The sequence below is a fragment of the Hippocampus guttulatus genome, chromosome 11, assembly GCF_054856545.1.
Source record: "Hippocampus guttulatus isolate MCC_2025c chromosome 11, RoL_Hgut_1.0, whole genome shotgun sequence".
Lineage (NCBI taxonomy): Eukaryota > Metazoa > Chordata > Actinopteri > Syngnathiformes > Syngnathidae > Hippocampus > Hippocampus guttulatus.
Genome location: NC_141271.1, coordinates 4574458 through 4593851, shown reverse-complemented (window position 1 = coordinate 4593851; position 19394 = coordinate 4574458). Strand labels below are relative to the sequence as shown.

The 19394-nt window shown below is 43.0% G+C and overlaps 1 protein-coding gene and 2 pseudogenes across 4 annotated transcripts in view; 2 read left to right on the top strand and 1 right to left on the bottom strand.

The window, feature by feature from the left end:
* parp4 (poly (ADP-ribose) polymerase family, member 4) overlaps nucleotides 1-19394 on the top strand; it is an 82527-nt gene that overhangs the window by 206 nt on the left and 62927 nt on the right. For 2 of the 3 annotated variants that reach the window (XR_015102293.1, XM_086123968.1), the window contains exons 2-8: nucleotides 934-1056; nucleotides 1391-1518; nucleotides 12088-12313; nucleotides 15511-15589; nucleotides 17948-18026; nucleotides 18103-18192; nucleotides 18265-18423. Coding sequence is in view for 2 of the 3 variants with exons in the window: in XM_086123968.1 (XP_085980094.1) it covers nucleotides 1393-1518; nucleotides 12088-12313; nucleotides 15511-15589; nucleotides 17948-18026; nucleotides 18103-18192; nucleotides 18265-18423 (759 nt within the window). In the remaining variant the exon portion in view is untranslated. The remainder of the gene's footprint in view (nucleotides 1-933; nucleotides 1057-1390; nucleotides 1519-12087; nucleotides 12314-15510; nucleotides 15590-17947; nucleotides 18027-18102; nucleotides 18193-18264; nucleotides 18424-19394) is intronic. The other variant, XM_086123969.1, reaches the window with a different exon arrangement.
* LOC147197845 (uncharacterized) lies at nucleotides 1528-9941 on the top strand (annotated as a pseudogene). The gene is made up of 3 exons (XR_015102294.1): nucleotides 1528-5431; nucleotides 5714-6905; nucleotides 7819-9941. The product of XR_015102294.1 is annotated as an uncharacterized LOC147197845 (transcript).
* Nucleotides 10102-10914, bottom strand: LOC147197844 (uncharacterized; annotated as a pseudogene).

The following is a 19394-nucleotide window of genomic DNA, read 5'->3' as shown; positions in this document are numbered from 1 at the left end:
AGGGGCATTATTATTGTTCGGTTTAACTTTGTCATTTTATTATATTTTTGCCATACATACAGTAAATTACATTTTATTACATTAAATTGATGACACTGTTAAGGTATTATTCCTCTCTGTTAGTTGGATTTGAAAGAAACAAAGAATGTAGAATGTTGTTGGAGGTATTTCCTGCTCACTGTGTTTACAATCACCTTTAGTGCCCCTCGACCCCCACCACTTTTAGGGCCCCCCTCCATAGGACATGTTTAACATCAAAAGAGGAACTGTTATCTCAAGTATCTGTGTTCCTGCCATCACACCAAATGGTTGGTAGTGGTGGCCTGGTCTCACCTCACCACTCCCAACTTCTTCCAGCCACACCGGGTCATATGACATGTAAATTTCTTTGTTTCTGGGATTTACATGGAGGCACAACTCCCCGCCTCTCATTATCATATTGTCTCTATATAATCTCATGATCGTGTTTCTTCTGAGCTTCCTGACTGAAATCTGAAACCCTCAGGAGCCCGAATCGATTCGTAAACTGCAGAAAAATAAATTAAACCCTTTGAAGAACTGTTCATTGACTCCAGCCTGTATTTGGATAACCAACATCCTCATCATCCGAAATTAACGAACACGCAGAGGAAGAGAAAGGCCGCTCTTCCCCCAACAACACACAAGTCAGGGTTCTTGTACTGTGGTGGGGTGTTGAAATCAAACAATACTTTTACTCGCACCGTACTTTGGTACTGTTCCAAATGTATGCTTATTACTGTTACGTTTCCTGCTTGTTGGTGTGCAGATGTCTGCAGAATACAGTCAATGTGTTTACTCTGAAACGCAAAAAAGTAAAATGAAATCAATAAATAAAATACACGTTCTTGTTTTGTGATTTGAATGTTAAGACTTGTACTAATACTTGCCTTGAAACTCTTTGTGTGTATACAGATACTCAGTCATCCTAACCACGGTAATCGGCCAAATAAAACGAAGCAAGGCACCTGGGTTGTTCTTGTTTATTGAAGCCGTTTCACCTTGAATCCAAAAGGCCTCTTCAGGTCAAAATTTCAGGTGCGCATTCACTCTCTTCATGCCTTTGTGGGTGGGCTGTTGTTTAGTATTAACAAATATGGGGAAACAACATTCATATCAGCCTGCTATGCTGCCTGTTTTTCGTTGAATGACGAGACACAACTCTATTTTGAAGTAAAAAAAAAAAAAAGAATACATTAATTATGCCTGTTTTTGGCTCATTGATCACAGTGATTGATTGGGCATTGACCGTAAATTGCCAAAACACCATGTTATAATAATATCCTTCGTGGCTACTGTATTGTAATACTGTATTATTGTATTTTTGAAAACCAAGTGGTCAAATTGACCTTGCAGTGTCTCCTTTGTGCAGGCATGGCTGTGTTTGACAAGTGTTCAGTGCTTTTGGACCTGAAAAACTTGTCCTTTAAGGAGAGGAAGAGTCTGAAGTTGTCCGTGACAGAAAATGGAGGAAGCCTTTGTTTTGTGGTCACCAAACAAGTAAGACGATGTGCAAAAGCAACCATTGGGTGTGTGCACTTATGTGCACGGTCTTTCTTTTTAGTTTTTACATAATGGCCACAGTACAGTACTCTTTGTTTTCCATTTTCAATTTTTCAAGAATTTTGTCAGCCACATAGGCAGCAAATGTTCAATGTGTTTCATGATAAAACTTTACTGATGAACTAAAATATCGGCTAGCGAGCAAGAGTTACATCATTAAGATTTTTTTCCTGGACGTGTTTTGTGCAGCTGGTGGTTGCTAAGAAAAATTAATGGGTCAAAATTATTTGTTCTTGAAAGACTAATAAGACACTTATCTCAGATATGCTTTTTTATTCTGTTTCCGTGGTAACTTGAGGCAGAGGTTACTGCCACCTTGCTTCACACAGTATAAAAAGGTGACAGAAAAACATTCAAAGTCAGTGAGACACACACACTAAGGAATTTTAGGATGACCGTTTTGATGATAAAATGAGTTCATTTGCCATATTTTCTCCCTGTTTATTGTCCGGCTGGCTAATTTGTCTACTTGACTTAAAAAAAAAAAAAAAACTCAGCACAAGGTTTTGGCATTACCTGCTGAAATAATCAGGGACATCCTTTGAAAGACGTTGCTTGGATGGCAGTATTTTGAACTCGCTGATAACAATGTGGATGGTTCTTTTCATATTGCCCACACCGCCCCACAAAAAATTGTAAATGTCATACCACGGCATACTTAGCCACTTCACATCAGTCTAGCTCGGTCTGACGACAATTGTGGGTGGGTGTTGTTGCTTTTGCTTTGCATGGTAGAATTTTAACTTGCATTACTAGATGTAGCGAAAAACTGTTAACTGACAGTGCTTTTCTGAAGTGTTCCTGAGGGCACTTGACAATATCCTCATGACAATAGTTAGTTAGTTAGTTCCACCCGCTCCTATTTGGAACATTGGGCGACAAGTCTCCTCCATTTGTTCCAGTCATTGGCGACCCTTCTTGCTCCATGCCAGCTGACACCCATCTCACTGAGGTCTTCTTTGGCAGGCTCTCTCCACGTCTTCTTTGGCCAACCTCTCTTCCTCTTTCCACCCTCTGGCATTCAGTCCATGGCCACACTTGCCGGTCTCTCTATTGGCAGTCGGAGTACGTGGCCAATCATTTTCCTTCTCCTTTCAGAGACAATGTCTGACAGTTCAGCTACTCCTGCCCTCCTCATCACCTCCTCGTTGGTGATATGGTCTCTCCATGAGATCCTCAGGATGGATCTCAGGCAACGCCGATGAAAGACATCTAACTTGTTGGTAATATTGGCTGTCTTCATCCATGTCTCACAGGCGTAAATCGCTGTTGGGATGACCACTGACATATAGAGGCGTAGCTTGGTGGTCATAGTGATGGCTTTCGATGACCAGATGTTGCGGAGGCGTTGGAACACTCCGGCAGCTTTACCAAGTCTACTGTTGACGTCTTTCTCCACACCACCTGTATTTGAGATGTTACTCCCAAGATATGTGAAGCTGTCGATGTACTCTATGTCATGTTGGTGTAGAGTGAGTGGTTGAATGTGTTGGTGCTGTCCGATGGCCATGGCCTTGGTCTTTTCCTGGCTAATTCGTAAACCGACCTTAACTCCGTGCTCATGCAGATTGTTGGTCAACTCCTGGAGTGCGGGCTGGGTGTGACTTAACAGAGCCAAATCATCTGCAAATTCCAGGTCAGCTAGTCTGCTCCCTCCCCACTTGATACCAACTTTTGCCCCTGTGATGGACTTCCTCATCACAAAGTCAATTATGATGATGAAGAGTAGAGGTGACAGAATGCAACCCTGTCTTACACCAGTGACAATGTCAAAATCATCAGTTGTGCCACTGTTGGTTTTGACACGACAGGTTGAGTTGTGGTACAATGACCTGAAGATGTTGATGTAATTGAGGGGTACACCATACAGCTGGACGATCTGCCACAGTGAATCCCGGTGGATGCTGTCGAAGGCTTTCTTGAAATCGATATAGTTGATCATGAGTGGTATCTGAAGTTCTTGGCACTGCTTCATGATGTTTCGAAGAGTAAAGATCTGTTCGGCACAAGACCTTCCCTTCCTGAAAACATGACAATAGCACCAATTTTTAATGCAGTGCTGCCTAAGGGATCAAAGGTCACAAGCATTCATTGGTGGTTTTTAGTGTTGCCTCGAAACTGCAGAAATGTCTCAGAATGTCAGAATCGTTTGGTTCTCAAATCACTGTTTCCTTGCAATTGTACATTGAAAAACATTCTGTTCCTATTTGCTCATGCAATTGTTAACAAAGTGTTGAACCTCGCCCTATATTTGTTTCCACTTCACCCTGGAGTGCCCCACCTATTGAGAGCAAAGTTCTAATTTTGAAGCAACCAACTCCTGGGATCCACCCGTTACCGCAGGTGCACGCATGCACACACACACCCGCGCATGCCATGATGAGCAACAGCCACAATGACGCCTAACATTAACGAAACAGAAAAATAAAGTAGATACAAGAGTTTGTGAAAAGGGAATCACTGCCCACTTTAGTGGAGACCTGATGCGGAGGCATGGGACGCAGTTCTGCAGTGTGAAAAGGGAATGAATCACTGCCCACCTTAGTGGAGACCTGACGCGGAGGCATGGGACGCAGTTCTGCAGCGTGTTCAGTGCACAAACATGACTATCATAGCTCACATGTACCATTTTAAAATGCTTCTCCTGGTGCTCCAGATTCCCATTCTCTGCCAGTGCCATCAGCGAATTGCAGATGAAACAAACTTTGAATGACAAAATAATAATAATAATAATTCACAACAGCTCTGATCGCAAGCGTACAGAGCCCCTAAGGGGACATGGAAGGAAAAAAAAAAACTTTGCGAGATCTCGCAAAGTATTCCAAAGTATTGCGAGATCTCGCAAAGCATTCCAAAGTATTGCGAGATCTCGCAAAGAATGCGAGATCTCGCAAAGTATTCCAAAGAATTGCGAGATCTCGCAATCTTTATTTATTTATTTTTAATGCTCGTTGGCGTGCTTCCGGGTCATCGTACGTGCTTCCGGGTCATCGCACGTGTAACCGAAAACAGCAATTATGGAGCGTGTTCAACCGTTCGTGAGTTTAATAGAATTTTACTTTGAAATTGGCTTGAAATACAAAGCCATTAAATCTGTTCTTGATGTTAAGTACGGTTTCCAAATAAGCGAAAGACATTTGAAGGGGAGTGCTGAACCAAAGACGACTATTTCGTCGGAAAACGTTCAATGACTTGGTTGACTTCATTCGCAACCAATTGCAGCATTCCGGACAACTACACGGTTACAGGTGGATGGATGTACAGTAAGTGCAGAGAATATGGACTTCTTGTCAGGAAAGAGGACGTTCGTCTGGTCCTGAAAGAGTTGGATCCGAGAGGAGTGTCGTTAAGGCAAGCAAGACATCTGAGACGGCGAAACTACTTCTCCAAAGGGCCAAATTTTATATGGCACATGGACTCCTATGACAAACTGAAGCCATTTGGAATTTGTATCAATGGGGCTATTGATGGTTTTTCAAGGAAAATAATGTGGCTCAATGCCTACATAACAAGTAGTGACCCGAAGTTGATTGGAGGTTACTACGTCGAAGTTGTGCACCGTTTGGGGGGTTGTCCTCGAATCGTTCGAGCTGATCTTGGGACTGAAAATGGTCACGTTAAAGGCTTCCAGCGTTTCCTGGTGCCAATACCGCCAGGCAGCACTCTTGACAGTTACTTGGATGGACCCAGCACCGCCAATCAAAGAATTGAATATTGGTGGCGGTTTCTTCGCAGCCAGTGCATGGAGTTCTGGTTATCCCTCTTCACAGACCTCAGAGACAATGGCTTCTTTGATGGTGGATTTCTGGACAAAAACATCCTACAATTTTGTTGCATGGGACTTATTCAGGTGAGTTCATACATTCTGATAGACTCATTAATTAAATGTGTATTTTTGTATGTGAGAGTGAGTTGATGGGAAAGTGGACAGGAACACGAAAGAAGGAAAGAAGATAATGGTGTGTTATCACAGGGTGAAGGTGAAGGAAAAGTGGGGAGTGGTGAGATGTGGTACACATGAGAGGGGAGGAGTGAGAAAAAAAAAGCAGCTTCATGTTAAAATTTCTTGCTCATAAAAGCTGATATGACTGTGCAACTCTTATTTAATCTGTCTGTATATTATTTTCAACAGGATGAGTTGGATGGTTTGGAACAGCCATCTCATCAGGCCCTCAAAGAACATGAATGCCCCCAGTGGTCGGCCCAACGTGATGTATACGTTACCTGAACTTTATGGTACAAGGGACTTCCTCTCCCCAGTTGACAATGAAGAAGTTCAACTGTGCAAAAGCCAGTGTGTCATTCGTTTGACCATGCCTTGTGATCCGGATGTATTTGCATTGTGTGCTTTTTTAATGGCCCAGTCCGATCTAATGCCACCAAAAGATCCATTTCAGGCTGTGAACTTGTATTTACACCTCAGAGAGGCCCTCACCGCTACTCTTTAAGATAAGAAAACCTTTATTAGTCTCGCAATGGAGAAATTCCCAATTCACAGCAGCAAAGTTATGAAAGGAAGAATATAAAATATACAAAATATAGGAGCTGCTGGAAAGGCAGCCACTCTCGCGGCGCCATTTTGAAGTCAAAATAACACAACACATAGGACAGACAGCCGTGCAATCTTCACCAATTTTCTGCATACACTTTGTTGTCTGAAGCAGTTACAGATGAAAGAGGAGAGGATCATCAGGCGCCGACAGGTATGGCAGCCTCGGTCACACGCTCCCTAGTATTATCCCTGTTTTTGTCATTTTCGTTAGTTTTTGGCGACCCTGAGCGGCTTACTTACACGAGGGAAAAGTTGCCGCGCATTGGGGAGTCTACGCTCGGTCTTTTTTCACCAGCACGCGAAAACCCACAAGGTTTTTCGGAGCTAATCGCGAGCGGAGCGGCTGCGCTGTACGGGGCATGGAAACGCCGCCGGAGGAGGGGGAAGAGAGCCGGCGTGCTCGTCAAGCTCCGGCAGCGCGGATTTCGAACCCCGCTCCCATCGATCCATCTTGCTAATCTACGATCTCTGCCAAACAAGATGGATGAACTTCTTCTCCTCACAAAGACCAACAAAACCTTTGCACGTTCTGCTGCGCTCTGCTTCACTGAAACCTGGCTCAGTGACCGCCACCCGGATTCCGCGCTACATCTACCCGGCTTCCGCCTTCTCCGAGCCGACCGCGACACGGAGCTATCAGGGAAATCGAAAGGTGGCGGGATTTGCTTCTATATCAACGAAGAATGGTGCACTGATGTCACGAAGCTCGACGCACACTGCAGCCCGGACCTGGAGTCGCTGTCTTTAAACTGCAAGCCATTCTACTCGCCACGTGAGTTCACCTCCTTTTTACTAATCGGTGTTTACATTGCGCCACAAGCTAACGCTAACACGGCGATACAAACGCTAGCCGAACAAGTAAACAAACTCGAACTAAAATACCCAGAGTCACCCCTGATAATTTTGGGCGATTTTAATAGAGCACATCTTAACCGTGAACTTCCCAGATATAAGCAGCACATCGACTGTTTCACCAGAGAAGGCAACATTCTAGACCACTGCTATACAACAATCAAAAATTCATACCGATCGGTCGCCCGTGCAGCATTGGGTCTTTCTGACCACAATTTAATCCACTTAATACCTACATACAGACAGAAACTCAAATGTGCTAAACCGGTTGTTAAGACAGTGAAAAAATGGACAGATGAAGCAAAGCTAGCTCTACAAGAATGCTTAGACTGCACAGATTGGGGCGTCTTTGAAACTTCAACGGGCACACTGGATGAATACACAGACACTGTAACATCATACATCAGTTTCTGTGAGGACATTGTGTACCAACGAAGTCCTTCCGCTCCTTCAACAATAACAAGCCATGGTTTACTCCCAAACTCAGGCAACTCAGGAAAGAGAAAGAGGCCGCATTTAGAAGTGGAGATCGGGCGCTGTACAAACACGCCCGAAACCAATTGACAAAGGAAATTAACATCGCTAAGAGAAGCTATGCAGAGAGGCTGAAAAAACAGTTCTCTGCTAACGACTCTGCATCTGTATGGAATGGCCTGAAAGCAATCACTAACTATAGAATGCCATCCCCCCAAACAGTGATCAATAAGGGTCTTGCTAATGAAGTAAACATGTTTTTCTGCCGATTTGAAAAGGACACCCCCATTTCCCACACACACCCACCTCTACCAGAAACTACTCTATCTACCCCTCCACCCTCTTTTTCTCCACTACAGATCCACGAACAGGACGTGAGACGGCTCTTCAAGCAGCAGAAGATCAAGAAAGCTGCGGGGCCCGACAAAGTGTCCCCCTCCTGCCTGAAAGTCTGCGCTGACCAGCTGGCTCCGGTCTTCACACAAATCTTCAACAGATCTCTGGAGCTGTGTGAGGTCCCATCCTGCTTCAAACAGTCTACCATCATCCCAGTTCCCAAGAAATCGGCAACATCGGAACTGAACGACTATAGGCCTGTCGCCCTGACGTCTGTGGTCATGAAGTCCTTTGAACGCCTTGTGCTGAACCACCTAAAGAACGTCACCGGACCCCTGCTGGACCCTCTCCAGTTTGCCTACCGGGCAAACAGGTCTGTGGAAGACGCAGTCAACATAGGTCTGCACTACATCCTCGAGCACCTCGACAGCACAGGGACCTATGCAAGGATTCTGTTTGTGGATTTCAGCTCTGCGTTCAACACCATCATCCCGGAACTCCTCACCCCCAAACTTCTCCACCTCGGTGTGTCCCCTACGATCTGCCAGTGGATCCTCAGCTTCCTGACGGGACGGACACAACAGGTGAGACTGGGAGCAACAACATCATCAATACGCACCACCAGCACTGGAGCCCCACAGGGATGGGTCCTCTCTCCACTGCTCTTCTCTCTCTACACAAACGATTGCACCTCAACAGATCCAGCTGTCAAACTCATAAAGTTCGCAGACGACACCACGGTCATCGGTCTCATCAAAGACGGCGACGAGTCTGCGTACCGCCAACAAGTGGAGCAGCTGGAGCTCTGGTGCAGCCGACACAACCTCGGGCTGAACACGCTCAAGACTGTAGAGATGATCGTGGACTTCAGGAAACATTCTTCTCCACAGTTGCCCCTCACACTATCCAACTGCCCCGTGTCAACCGTCGAGACCTTCAAGTTCCTGGGAATCACAGTCTCCCAGGACATGAAGTGGGAAGTCAACACCATCTCCATCCTGAAAAGGGCCCGGCAGAGGATGTACTTCCTGAGGCTGCTGAGGAAGCATGGCCTGCCACAGGAGGTGCTACGACAGTTCTACACGGCAGTCATCGAATCAATCCTGTGTTCTTCCATCACGGTTTGGTTTGGGGCCGCCACAAAAAAGGACAAAATCCGACTTCAACGGACAGTTAGGACGGCGGAAAAAATCGTTGGCACCGCCCTACCCACTCTTGAGGACTTGCACACTGCAAGAATCAAGACAAGGGCACGGAAAATCCTCCTGGATCCCCCGCACCCTGCCCACCACCTTTTCCAGCTACTCCCCTCAGGCAGACGCTACAGATCCATGCGCACCAAATCCAGTAGACACTTAAACAGCTTCTTCCCTCTAGCCATTAACTCCTTAAACAGTCACTGACGTAGTCACTCTTCTTGTACTACAAATACTGCTACTGGTTACTCTAAAATGGTTCAATGATTTGTTGTTTACGATGATACTAATGCAGCGTGTTATACCGGAGACAAATTCCTTGTGTGTTCTACATACTTGGCCAATAAAGATGATTCTGATTCTGATTCTGATCAAAGTGTCCTTTCACCAGTGGATCAGAGACGTCATGCTGAAAATGTGCACACGTCGGCTACAAGCTAAGTTTTGAAAGCAAACACGAAGCTGTAGCGTCCATTGAGGAAAAGAGATTAGTTCACTTCTCCTGTCCCACGTAAATTAGAAGGATTATGTTTTCAGGGTTCAGAGACATGTAACTGTTGGTGAAAGTAGTTTTCCTTTCGAACACCAATCATATTAGAATGGTATTTATATTCTATTATTTTATATTCAAATGTAAATATAAATTACAGCCATCTATGTTTTGCTTGGTGTTTGGACCAAACTATATAATGGCTCCTCAACTGGTGTGAGAAGTAACATTTATTGAAGCCTGAATTTGACCATTGTCATTTCTTTTATCACTTCACCTTCAATGGATAATTGAAACACTTTTGATGACGAATAATATATAGCCATCATAATTAAAAGCATTTTTTGTCTGCTGTTTTTCTACCTGTATAAGGACAACATATTTGATCTACAATATAAAATGTTTGTTTGTCAAAGCATTATTGGTGTAAATAAACATTCTTTCTTGGTTGCTGACTTTATCCACAAATACTTAATCAACGTGGATGCTGAAGAGTATTCCTGCATAATTGTACATCATCCCAATTGAATTTTCACCTGCCTGTAAATGATGACTACGTAATTGTCACTCCTCACTTTCGTCAGCAGGTGGTTTCTTGTGTTTAAAAAAACTGTTAAGAATGATCTGGAACACATTTTATTCACATTGACAAATTCTTACAAACATCAATCTCAAAATTGTGAGTCTTTTCAGCAGAAACATTTTTAAGTCTTGCCATTCTCTCATCATGGTTTTGGAGCACACTTGGAGATCCACCCAGTACACCTTTTTTCTTCGATCTTATTTTGTCTCTCAATCTTTGGAAGCCTTTAACGTGACCATTTTCAGTCCCAAGATCAGCTCGAACGATTCGATGACAACCCCCCAAACGGTGCACAACTTCGACGTAGTAACCTCCAATCAACTTCGGGTCACTACTTGTTATGTAGGCATTGAGCCACATTATTTTCCTTGAAAAACCATCAATAGCCCCATTGATACAAATTCCAAATGGCTTCAGTTTGTCATAGGAGTCCATGTGCCATATAAAATTTGGCCCTTTGGAGAAGTAGTTTCGCCGTCTCAGATGTCTTGCTTGCCTTAACGACACTCCTCTCGGATCCAACTCTTTCAGGACCAGACGAACGTCCTCTTTCCTGACAAGAAGTCCATATTCTCTGCACTTACTGTACATCCATCCACCTGTAACCGTGTAGTTGTCCGGAATGCTGCAATTGGTTGCGAATGAAGTCAACCAAGTCATTGAACGTTTTCCGACGAAATAGTCGTCTTTGGTTCAGCACTCCCCTTCAAATGTCTTTCGCTTATTTGGAAACCGTACTTAACATCAAGAACAGATTTAATGGCTTTGTATTTCAAGCCAATTTCAAAGTAAAATTCTATTAAACTCACGAATGGTTGAACACGCTCCATAATTGTTGTTTTCGGTTACACGTACGATGACCCGGAAGCACGTACGATGATCCGGAAGCACGCCAACGAGCATTAAAAATAAATAAATAAAGATTGCGAGATCTCGCAATACTTTGGAATACTTTGCGAGATCTCGCAATACTTTGGAATGCTTTGTGAGATCTCGCAATACTTTGGAATCTCGCAAATTTTTTTTTTTCCTTCCATGTCCCCTTAGGGGCTCCGTACAAGCGGACCGCTAACAACCTTATTTTTATATATCCTGTATATATATTATACACGTATATGAATGTATATATACACACGTATATGTATTTGTATACACATGTGTATGTGTTATTTTTAACCAGGGTGATTGCGGCCACACTATTTGGGCGAATAAATGACTTGACTCAAAGATGGGAATACCCCCCACTCTCCTCACACACACACACATGCACACACACACACACACACACACACAGGCACGCAGACACGCACGCCATGGTGAGCAACAGCCATATTGGACCCTAACATGAATCAAACAGAAAAATAAAGTAGACATAAAAGTTTGTGAAAAGGAAACCACTGCCTACCTTAGTCAGAGACCTGACACGGAGGCAGGGACACACTTTTGTTATGTATTAAGTGCAGATACATCACTGTCATACCTCACGTGTACTGTTTTAAAATGCTTCCCATTCTTTGCCAATGTCATCAGTAAATTGCAGATGAAACAAACTTTGAATGAGAATAAAAAATAAAGCAGCTTTTTTTAAAAAAAAATTGTTTATTTTGTTGTAATCTTTTGTGAGAGCAAAATTGATAGGATGCTTCGGGTGCAGTGTACACAAACACAAAAAATATATACCATATTAACCCTTTCAGGGACAGCGGTTACTACAGTGGACAACTTATCATGTTATCAGGTTACAGGTTGTCATTATTGGTGAATGAAAGGGTTCATAACACACTCTATTTTTTTTCTTAATTTTTCCCAACACCCCTCGGGGTTGACCTCGGACCAATCCATGGACTACCGTTCGACTGTGATTGACTGTTTGGGCACCCCTGATGTACATATTAATCAATAGAAAACAAAGGCAATCAGTCCGAGAAATTGCTGGCATTTTCACGAATCCAGAGTAACACATTATTTTCAATACGTAAAGCAAAAACAGGCATTCTGACTCACATATATGCCTTATTTGCAGTGCTCCTTCGTCGTGGTCAGCAATGTGTCACAACTCAGCCCAAACAGACTGCGGAGCATCTGCAAGTTCCAGACCCCGGTGGTGGGGCTGGATTATGTGCACAGTTGTCTGCAGAAAGGCATCCTTCTTCCTGTGGATGACTACAAACTGGACATATCCTCCCTAGATGCGTCTTCTCCCGTTTTTCCTCTCTGCTCAACTGAACAAAGTGCATTCAAAGATGAAGGTAACATTTATTTCATATTTTAATCAGGTGATTTTTTTTGTTGCAGCACATTGGATCGAGTTATACACAAATCAAACTTGTTAATGAATGCGAAATCAAACTTGTTAATGAATGCTTTCCAGATCCACTATTTTTTTGTCAGTATGCTAAAATGCGATGGTGTAATTACCTTTGAAAAATTCTCTGCTCTGCTTTTAAACACGTAATTCACCGCAAAAGAAATTATTTTCCTTACATAGGTGTTTTTTTTAACCTGATTGTTGGGGGACATAAATTCGGTCAATAGCTGCTCAGCTGATTTGGATTTGGTGGTAATTGACCTTGACTACAGGAGGAGCTTCGATCAAATTCTACAAGTGAAATGGTGAAAAATGTGGAACACAACACATGCAGTCATACTTCAAACTGAAGGTCTCAAGGTTTTTGTTGAGGAGGGGGAGCTGTCAATTTGCTTTTGGCCCTCCTTGGACACAGGTTCTTTTATCTCTCTATAAGGTGGAAGAAGACCCAACACCACGTCGTCTTTTCTTCAGTTTATCACAACGCAACACGAATCGATTCAGGCTCCTGTGAGTCTCAGATTTCATCAGGAAGCCCCGAACAACCACAGTCACACGTATATATTGGCATAGTATGTTATTTATGTTAATTAGGGGTGGGCAGTCCTTCCCCTTATGTAAAAATCAGAAACAAAGAAAGTCAAGCAAAGTCCGATCTTGACATGATGACAGAGTACAGGCCATACCTGCTGGCCACAAATCTTGAGATTAGGGTTCCTCTTCGAGGGCACTCGACAGCCTTCAGGGACTTTTACAAGGTGGTGGAGGCAAGAAAACCCTCGGGGGGCTGTTAATTAACCAAGGGGAGATATGACCCAAACTTCACCCTACATTCTTTGTTTTAAGTACTTCAGCAGACGTTTAGGACAGAGACTAGTATCAATAGTACTCATAGCAAGATGAAATTCCTCAACAATGTTCTACTACTACTTCTAGCGGAATAATTCCTTAACAGTTTTCCACATGTATAACTTCGTCGAGAGGCCATTGTATGATGATGTTATAACCCCACAATATTGCTCTTTTTTTTCTTGAAAAGGAAAACGATCTTTTTGAGAGCCTTTTACTGGTCGATTTTGGTTGTGTATGGGACAAAATCAAAAAAACTATGTCGCTGCCCTGATACTTGTGGACGTACTGAATCTTTTGACACAGTGAGGCAAAATCAACTGTGCAATTTAACACAGCCATCACTTACTGACATGCAAAGGCACTTTAGCAAGCAAGTTCCACCATATTTTCATGAAACTCTGTTAATAGTGATTGTTAGGAGTTGGGTTGTGTCATTCATTAATTTAATCGATATATACATTTTTGGTGGGGGTTACATTGATCTTTTGCCCCCCCCCCCCAAATATGATCTCCTACCACCCAAACAACCCCCCACGTCCACCCCCATACCCTTGTGGCTAACATAGCTTGGTGACATCCACTCGTTACACTGATGCAGCAAACGGAGAGGACCTACATGACTAAAGAGGCAATGAGTCAGTTAGAATTGTTTTGGATTTGCGGATATAAGCAACAAAGATTGTGCTGCGAAGTATGTTTAGAAAATGTTAACTACAACGAATAGCGCAACCAAATAATTTCAGCATGTGAATCTGAGACATGTGAAAGGATGCATTACTCTGTGCACGGCACAGAAGGAAAAGCTTCCACTAAGACTTGGAGAACATGAGTGGAATCAATTTGACATTGCTTTACAAAGACAAGAAAGAACCTTGATGAAATGCAATCACTGAGTCGATTGCGCTGAACATTGTCCAAGTCAAGTTACCCCTTTGTATTTTCCACATACTGATCCACTTCAATGGTGGGTGTAGCTGGTGTGATAAACTACATACAATTTGTCCAATACAGTGAAACTCCTCTACAACGAAATCATGTTTGCAGCAAGAAATTTTTCTTTCCGAATGAAGCAGTAGAGGTCACTGTTGGATTAGACTTCGTTGTAGTGAATGTCTTTGCGAGGCTGGAGCAGAGAAAATGATTTTGTATCACGCAACAGGGTTTTTTTTTCGTCGTATGGGCGGCAGTAGAATGGGAATGGTGTTAATGCATGAAGATTTTTTCACATTAGGGGGTATTTTCGTCCATGTAGGTTTTATTCTAGAGGAGTTTCACTGTAGCGCATCCATATAAATTACACATTTATCACGGTTTTATTTATTTATTATATCTCTGTTTATTTTAATGATGAAGTCACACTGAAATATCACTCTATACACTCTACACAATACTGTTTCAAGTGTTGTAACTTTACACTAAGAGGGTCTGGAATTTCACCAACTGTTAGACCAGCCTTAAATAAACATCACAGCGCTGAATAATATAGGATTGTAACACCTCTGTATTTCTAAGTACCCTATCAGAGAGCGTTTTCAATGTATGGGTAACTTTACAATATGTTACTAGGCATGCCTAAAGCTTCATGTTGTGCACAGGCTTATTTTCCTTGTTTATCAAAATAAGGCAACCTACCAAATAGAGCAAAGGCAGCCACAGGATGGAATATAGAGTACATGTGTGTAGGTGGCGGGAAGCGGGGGGAGACTGTAAAAGATTTAGGTTTTGCTTGCACAAATCCCACCTTGATATATGCCCACGAGAGAGATAGAGAGCGCCATAAATATGAGGTGCAGACATGAGGACTAATGGAAAAAGGGTCCATGCAGCATGTGCTCTCTCCTCTGTTTACACAGTGCAGACAGATTGAATCAGAGCCAACACGCACCCAGTTCCAGCCAAGCGACTCTTGGCTCTTGTCGATCACAGCCTTCATTTGCTTGTGGCGCAGACACCAATCAAAGAGTTGTGCTCTCTCTTGGCTGATGCATGGGCCCGTTGATAAAGCGTCTGAGTCAGGCTCATTCAGCTCGACACAGACGGCTCGAGGCCATGCAAAGGTTTCTATCAGCAAACAGGAGCAACAAAAAGATTATGACTTTGCACTTAGGGTGTATGTGTGAGTGTTAGAGCCACAAGTACTGTCCATTGTAATGGATGTGGATTCTTTGTCCGAGCTGTCACAGAGCAGATGACACCTTTGACTCGTGTCAAACCGTGTGTGTGTGTGTGTGTGTGTGTGTGTGTGTGTGTGCGTATCTGTGTGTGTGACTGTTTTTGTATTTGCAGTGAGCAGAGCTGTTGTCAAGCCATCCAAAGATAAAACCTACCCTCCAGATAAGAGTGGAAGCGTACTGGGCAAGTTCAGGTGTGTATCGTGCCTGGGCGCAGCAAGGTGTTGGGGCATCAGGATAGGATGAGGTCGAGAGACCACTAACACGGCGTAATCAACCTTTGGACTCATAACGCCGCTCTCTGGTTCTCATACTTTTTCACACTATTCTTTTAAGACACCTTTGAAGCCACGACCCTTTGTGTTGAAAGCAATTGTGAAAGAGGCTGGTACTATGTTCAATCCACTTTTAAAACTCATCATATTGTGTGACACCGCTACATCTTATATGGATGCGCATTACTGACGTTTATTGCGAGTCATGACAAATGCAACCTTGGAACTGTCCTTAACATAGGTGGAAGGTTGCTGATCAAATATTAATGAGCACTGATGAATGAACTGGCCACATATTCCGGATTTACCACCATAGTGTGACAAATGGGGTACATTTGGGTGACGACATACTGTGGGAGCAGGAGGTATTCCAACCATGGGAATCCAGGAGGGACATCCCTCGGGTGCCTAACTGCTCAACATGCAAGACTAATTCCTCAAACGGATGGGTCAACCGCACCATGGAGTTCCGTTGACATGGTCTCCTGGTGTCCCACCAGTCGTCCCTGGCTGGCCAAAATATTCATACATTTATTTGACTCAATGGGATCCAGAGTCGGATTATTCTGACACGGTCTGTAGACCACCCAGGTGGAGAATGGATCCCAAAATTGCAGACTCATATAAGCTGCGTTACAAAAAAATATTTAAAGAAAAAAGAGGTACCCAAACATAAAACACAGACAGAGCAAAACCATGAAAGAATGTGGCTGTGTTCAACACACTTGTCATCACCAAAGTGCCTCTGAATAACACAAATATAATTTTTTGCTCTTCTAGCTGTTTTTTTCTGTTATTTCTTTTTGCCCTCTATCAGAAGTCTTTTTTTCTTCACACAGACTGCGATTTCAAATAGTTAATAATTCCTTTCACCTTTTCTAAGGCTCCATTTTAAGCTGAAGAATTGCATCCATAAACCCTGATGCTGCCACCAACATGCTTTTCTGTAGGTGCGGTGCTCTTTTGAAGTGTACCAGTGTTGTTTCCACTACACATATCTTTTAAATTAAAAAAGAGGGCGTGCACACTTTTGCAACCACATTCTTTTAGTTATTTATTTGACTTTCTCTCTCTGCAAAACCATCAAAATGTTTTTAGTCTATTGATGAGGCCAAATGCATTTGACAAAATAAAATTGTGATAATGAAAGGCTTTCATAGCAAAGTAATTGCCGGTGTAATTATGTCATTTCAGGATTAAATACTGCCCAAAATAAATGAAAGACTTAGGAAAATCGGTATATTCAAATGCTCATATTCAAGAAATTCCGGAATTTGGCTGGCAACCATTTCAGAGCATTTCCCAACTCTTGCCAAAAGTCAGCTGGGCTCCAGAACACCCATGACCCTAATGAGAACAAGCTTTATAGGAAATGGACTGATGAATCATCAAAGAATGACAATACAGAAGTCAACAATTAAAATTTCAATTCCTGCTCCGTTTACCATCGAGCTAATACATGCTCATGTTTATATTCTGTGCACAATTTGAGCACATATGTCAAGAAGCAAAAAGGCTGATCCGCAAGTCAATTTTAGCAAATCTTTGTAGATGCTCGGTGCTCATGCCTCATTGCCCATTTACGACAATGTGGAGATGCTCCTCAGTTCGGCGGCATGAGAACAATTTCGATCACGGTTGAAGCATTGAGGAACTGGTTACTTTGCTACGAACAGAAATGAGGGTCTTCAGTGAACCTAAAATGCATATTTTTGGAACGCGGGTGAAAGATCACACAAACACGGGGAGAACATATATATTCCAGAAAGGAAAGTCTTTTCCTTTGTGTGCAGTTAGTTAGTTAGTTAGTTAGTTCCGCCCGCTCCTATTTGGAACATTGGGCGACGAGCCTCCTCCATTTGTTCCGGTCACTGGCGACCCTTCTTGCTCCATGCCAGCTGACACCCATCTCACTGAGGTCTTCTTTGGCAGTCTGTCTCCACGTCTTCTTTGGCCTACCTCTCTTCCTCTTTCCACCCTCTGGCATCCAGTCCATGGCCACACTTGCCGGTCTCTCTCTTGGCAGCCGGAGTACGTGGCCGATTGTGCAGTACCCTAAGTAATATTCTTTTGTTTTCAAAATTAATAGAAAAAGTCATGTTTGTTACATTACATAAAGCCTCTATATATGAGAGCGCCTCTCTCTTCTCAGCTTGCACGTCACAGCCATCTGCTATAGACTACCGGGCTTATCACGCTAAAGCTCCCTCAGAATGGGCTCCTGAAATACTGAAATGAAAATACTTATCTTGGCACTTCTGCTGTGGATTTCTCCAGGATTTATACAGAACAGGATGAAGATATTCCAGCATATCCAGATGACTTCAATGTTGCCAAGTATTCCATCTTTCATAAGGTGACTGTGAGGCACCATGTCTCTGTGCCTTACTTGTCAGAGGTAATAATTTGCTATAATGTACTCGTCTATGTAGGATGACAGCGGAACCTGGTGTGTGCTGGAGCTGCAGAGCGCCAAAGGACAGAAGAGGCAGCAGTACCGCGTGATTAACTACCAGAAGGCCGTAAGTCAAATATGTCTGCTCAACGTTTAGCGAAATATTGGTTTACATTGTAATTTGTTTTTGTGCTAACAGCAGACGGTACCAAATGACATGGTGACATTCCCGTCGACCTCAGAGGAGGCTGTGGAGGTCTACCAGGCACTGACTGACATCCTGCTGGCTTCGGGTCTGCGCCCATGGGCCAGCATTCCCCCGCAGGATCAGAACCTTGGCTCGTACGCCCTTCAGCAGGTTCTCCACCCCTCCCTCACAAAAACACATAACGCGAATATTTGAGTAATTATGAAAACAGTTGCAGCCAAATAGTCTCTAGAGGGTGCCACTAAGACATAAAAGATTATTATACCATAAAACAGCTCAAGCTTCCTCTGCAGATCAGAGGTAATACTGGCAACATTATGAGGCAACATAAAAGTTATTGTGGGGGGACACATACGATGCCCCAAACAAAGCTGTCTCCATTACCTAGTCAGGTTCCTAATTGTCGTCTTGATGCACTTTGTCACTAATGTTTTGTGAAGTCCCCTAGACATAACATGGATCAAGTTTACAATAATACAATATGAACAAAATAATCATAACATGTGAGAAACATTTTCATCTGTAGAAACCCTTTTTGTTTTGAATTTTGCACAAAAGATCAGTTTATGGACGTAAGTTAATCAGTAACAAAGCAATTATTGTATCGCCAAAATTCAGTTGATGGAAAGACATGCTGCTCCTTCTATTTGTAGGTCACACTGAAAAAAGTATTTTCACAACCATACGGCACACCGTATTACAAGGCGCAGTCTCAATTACGGATGCTATTTCTGTATGTATCACATACACAAGGCGCATTGTATTATTGGACGCAGGCATGGTAAAACACATGCTAGCTTAAATAATATGGTAGCATGCCTGCGTGCTAGTGTATATTTTTAAAAAGGCAGCAGGAGTAAAACTGAGTTCTGTTGTATTTTATTGAAGCATTTAATAATGTACTCATGTTATTTTTGGATCACTCCTCAACTACGAATCCATTAAAGTCCTCATCTTCTGTATCCGAAATGAATAGCTGGGCAAGTTCTCCATCAAACATGCTGGGTTCCCTCGCGTCATGTTCCCTCGAGTCGGTGTCATTGCCGCGTGGCTCCACAGAAATTATGCCAGCTTTTTTGAAAGGTTGAACAACAGTACAAGCAGACGCGTTACTTTGGGCA